This window comes from Parasteatoda tepidariorum, chromosome 1 (genome assembly GCF_043381705.1).
Source record: "Parasteatoda tepidariorum isolate YZ-2023 chromosome 1, CAS_Ptep_4.0, whole genome shotgun sequence".
Taxonomy (NCBI): domain Eukaryota; kingdom Metazoa; phylum Arthropoda; class Arachnida; order Araneae; family Theridiidae; genus Parasteatoda; species Parasteatoda tepidariorum.
This window is the reverse complement of record NC_092204.1, coordinates 4,962,866-4,965,780: the sequence shown is the minus strand read 5'-3', so window position 1 is coordinate 4,965,780 and position 2,915 is coordinate 4,962,866. Positions and strand designations below refer to the sequence as shown.

General features: G+C 39.2%; 1 protein-coding gene across 1 annotated transcript in view; it reads right to left on the bottom strand.

Moving 5' to 3' along the window:
- The window catches only part of LOC107443949 (neprilysin-2), a gene marked incomplete at both ends in the record, with an annotated part of 45,559 nt that overhangs the window by 16,196 nt on the left and 26,448 nt on the right, over nucleotides 1–2,915 (bottom strand). The window contains 1 exon segment of the mRNA XM_043055132.2: nucleotides 340–535. Within this exon segment, the coding sequence (XP_042911066.2) occupies nucleotides 340–535 (196 nt within the window).

Below are 2,915 nucleotides of genomic sequence, written 5' to 3'. Positions count from 1 at the left end.
TAACTCTTTCAAAAGTACATAAAAATGGTTGCCAGCAGGGGTGTACATGTAGATTTATTAAATACACCTTGTGCGCCACCTTGGAACCAAATCTATAACCCGACACTCGAAATTTTTGCTCTGTTACAATCGTACCCTGTTACAATTGACCCCACTCTCCCCTACTCAAAATTGTTTGTGTCAGAAGGGATGCAAGAATAACGCATACCTGGGATAGGGAGTTATCCCTCACTTTTAAGAAAAATTAAATACAAGTTTCCACCTTAACAACTTTTAATAAATGTATTTAAAAATCCATGCAAAAAAAAAGACCACATTGTGGTCATAGAGATTAGATACCTCCTGTAGGGTTGAGTGGGGGATAAAGTGCCTGGTCAGTGCTTCCGTGAGTGGCTGTGAGGCGTACTGCTCGATCAATGCGATGCAGTCCATCCACCTGAGGCTGTTGCTGTTTTGGAGGTGGTGGCTGAACTCAGGTACGATGTGTTTCTCAAATGCAGAATAGAAACGCCAGCCAATGTAGTTGTAAGCACTCCTGTCAAAAGAGTTTGATCATCACATTTTAGAAACAATAAGCGGCAAATTTTATATAAAAAAATGTCTGAATGCAAAGTTCGTAAAGAAGGCATTAGCATATGGACGAACTGACCGTTTATGTTTGCATCTCTATATTTAAGAGGAAGTCCAAATTATTATACTAAACTCAGTGGCACGACAGCCCATAAAGGAGACCAAGGCTTACTGTGCCCATCTCAGCTTTCTTGACCTTGGGGTGAAAGCGCAGTTGTTCCGGTTGGGTGGTCAGCCGAAAGCGGAATCCCCAGTGTTTAGTCTCCAAGTATACTTGGTACGCATTTTATAGACCCCTTGAAGGGATGAAAGGCAGAGTCAAGCTTGCCCGGCCTGGGGATTGAACCAAGAACCTGTGGCACGAGAGTGCGAAACGCTACTACTCAGCCACCGGGTGTCAGTCCTACTTATTATTAATCAATATTTCACGTCGCTGATAGTAAAACACGGTTCCTGGTAGAACACCGAAGACAAGTAATACTAGCAGTGGTCAGTGTGTGGGTGGAGAACCACTTTGATACTTTGATCAGTCAGCGAAGGGACCCAGGGTATGCGGTATAGGACCTCGTTAAACTGACTTCGTACGGGTTTAAGGAAGCGGGTGAGCCATCCCCTTGGCAGAGAATCAAAATTGTGATGGCATGTCTTTGGTCCATCCCCAGGGATGTTTTGCAGACCATCACCAATAGCCCATTGCGCACCTCTAGTGCGACGTAAGTACAGTACTACTACTACTTGACTATTTAACGTTGATGTCAGATGTCTCAGTTCAGACTCTTACCATGAATGATTGATTACATTTTCACGAATTAGTGCAGCAATTGTTAAAAATGAATAATTTTGATTCAAAGTGAGATAGTTAAAGCTATTTGTCAAAGGATTCAAACGATAAAACTGCAGACTCAATAATACAGTGATAAAGCATACTATGAATTAGGTCAACTCACTTACGCCAGGTGGTTGAGTGGTAACGCTTCGCGCAATCGTGTCGCAGGTCCTTGGTTGGATCCTCTGGCCGGGCAAGGTTGACTCAACCTTTCATTCTTTCAGGAGGTCGATAAAATGAGTATCAAGCATGCTTCGGAATATTTACTATTGCACCCAGAGCCCAAAGGTCAATAAAACTGAGATGGACACAGTAGACCTTGGCCCTCAATGGGCTGTCACGCCACTGAGTTTAGTTTAATTTAGAACCACAGTTATGCTACTTTTACTTTCATTCTCTACGCTTCAGTATAAATTTTCTATTCGCTAAATTGATGCTTGAATTCATTCCCTGTTGCTAAATTTATAAATGGTATGAGTTTATGATTTCATGCTAAGAAAACTGCACTTCAATTAAAAGACAAACTCTCAATCGCTGAATTTCAACAACAACAACAAAAAAAGTCTATCTCTATTTATTAAGAAGACCATGAATTTTTTTCCTAACTTTTTTCTAACATTATAATTTAGACTACAATCTAAAACTATTTTTTGTCGATAGTAGCTTCAATATGATTAATTCAATAATTAACCAATTAAATCACTAAAAAGAGTTTCTTTTTGATTAAAGAACTTACTTAAAAAAAACTCTGCTTAATCGCTCATTAAATTATTTTTGAAATGAAAACTAATACGATTATTAAATCCTTTAATAAAGCTGTAAGTAAATCACATAGATTTATTTTCCTTCCTTTAAATTTTTTTTATATTTGTTATTGGGAGAAGTAAAATCGTTTACCTCACAAATAAAAATGGAAACTTAAAAAAACAATTACAGAAATTGAAGAATTAGGAGAGCTATTTTATTTTACGTCGTACTACAGCTGTACAATCGGCTATAGGCGACTGTCTTTGAAACATCCCTGAGGATGATCCGAAGACATGCCATCGCAATTTTGATCCTCTGGAGAGGGGATGGCTCCCCTGCTTTGGTAGTTAGAGGAGCAGTGCGTGAAGTCCAGCACTTTACTATAGAACAGTTTAACGAGGACCGATACCACTCACCCTCAGTCCCTACTCAGGCTGATCAAAGTGGTCACCCACCCACTTTTTGACTGCATCCAGTGATGCTTGACTTCGGCGTTCTACTGGCAACCGTTTCTTTACGATCAGTCCACTGCGGGACCAAGAATTAGGAGAAAATTAATCAAAAATTATGCATACGTGTTTCACTATGCAATCTATATTATATAAAACGCTAATACGCACGTATGTATCAATAAAACCGATGATATTTCTTTTCTCGCGTTGGCAAAAGTTTTCATTTTTAATTGATTGGATTCGGCGCGCAAGAGCACGTAGTGAGCATCATATGGCTAATCTATATTATATAAAACGCTAATACGTTTTAATTGATAGGC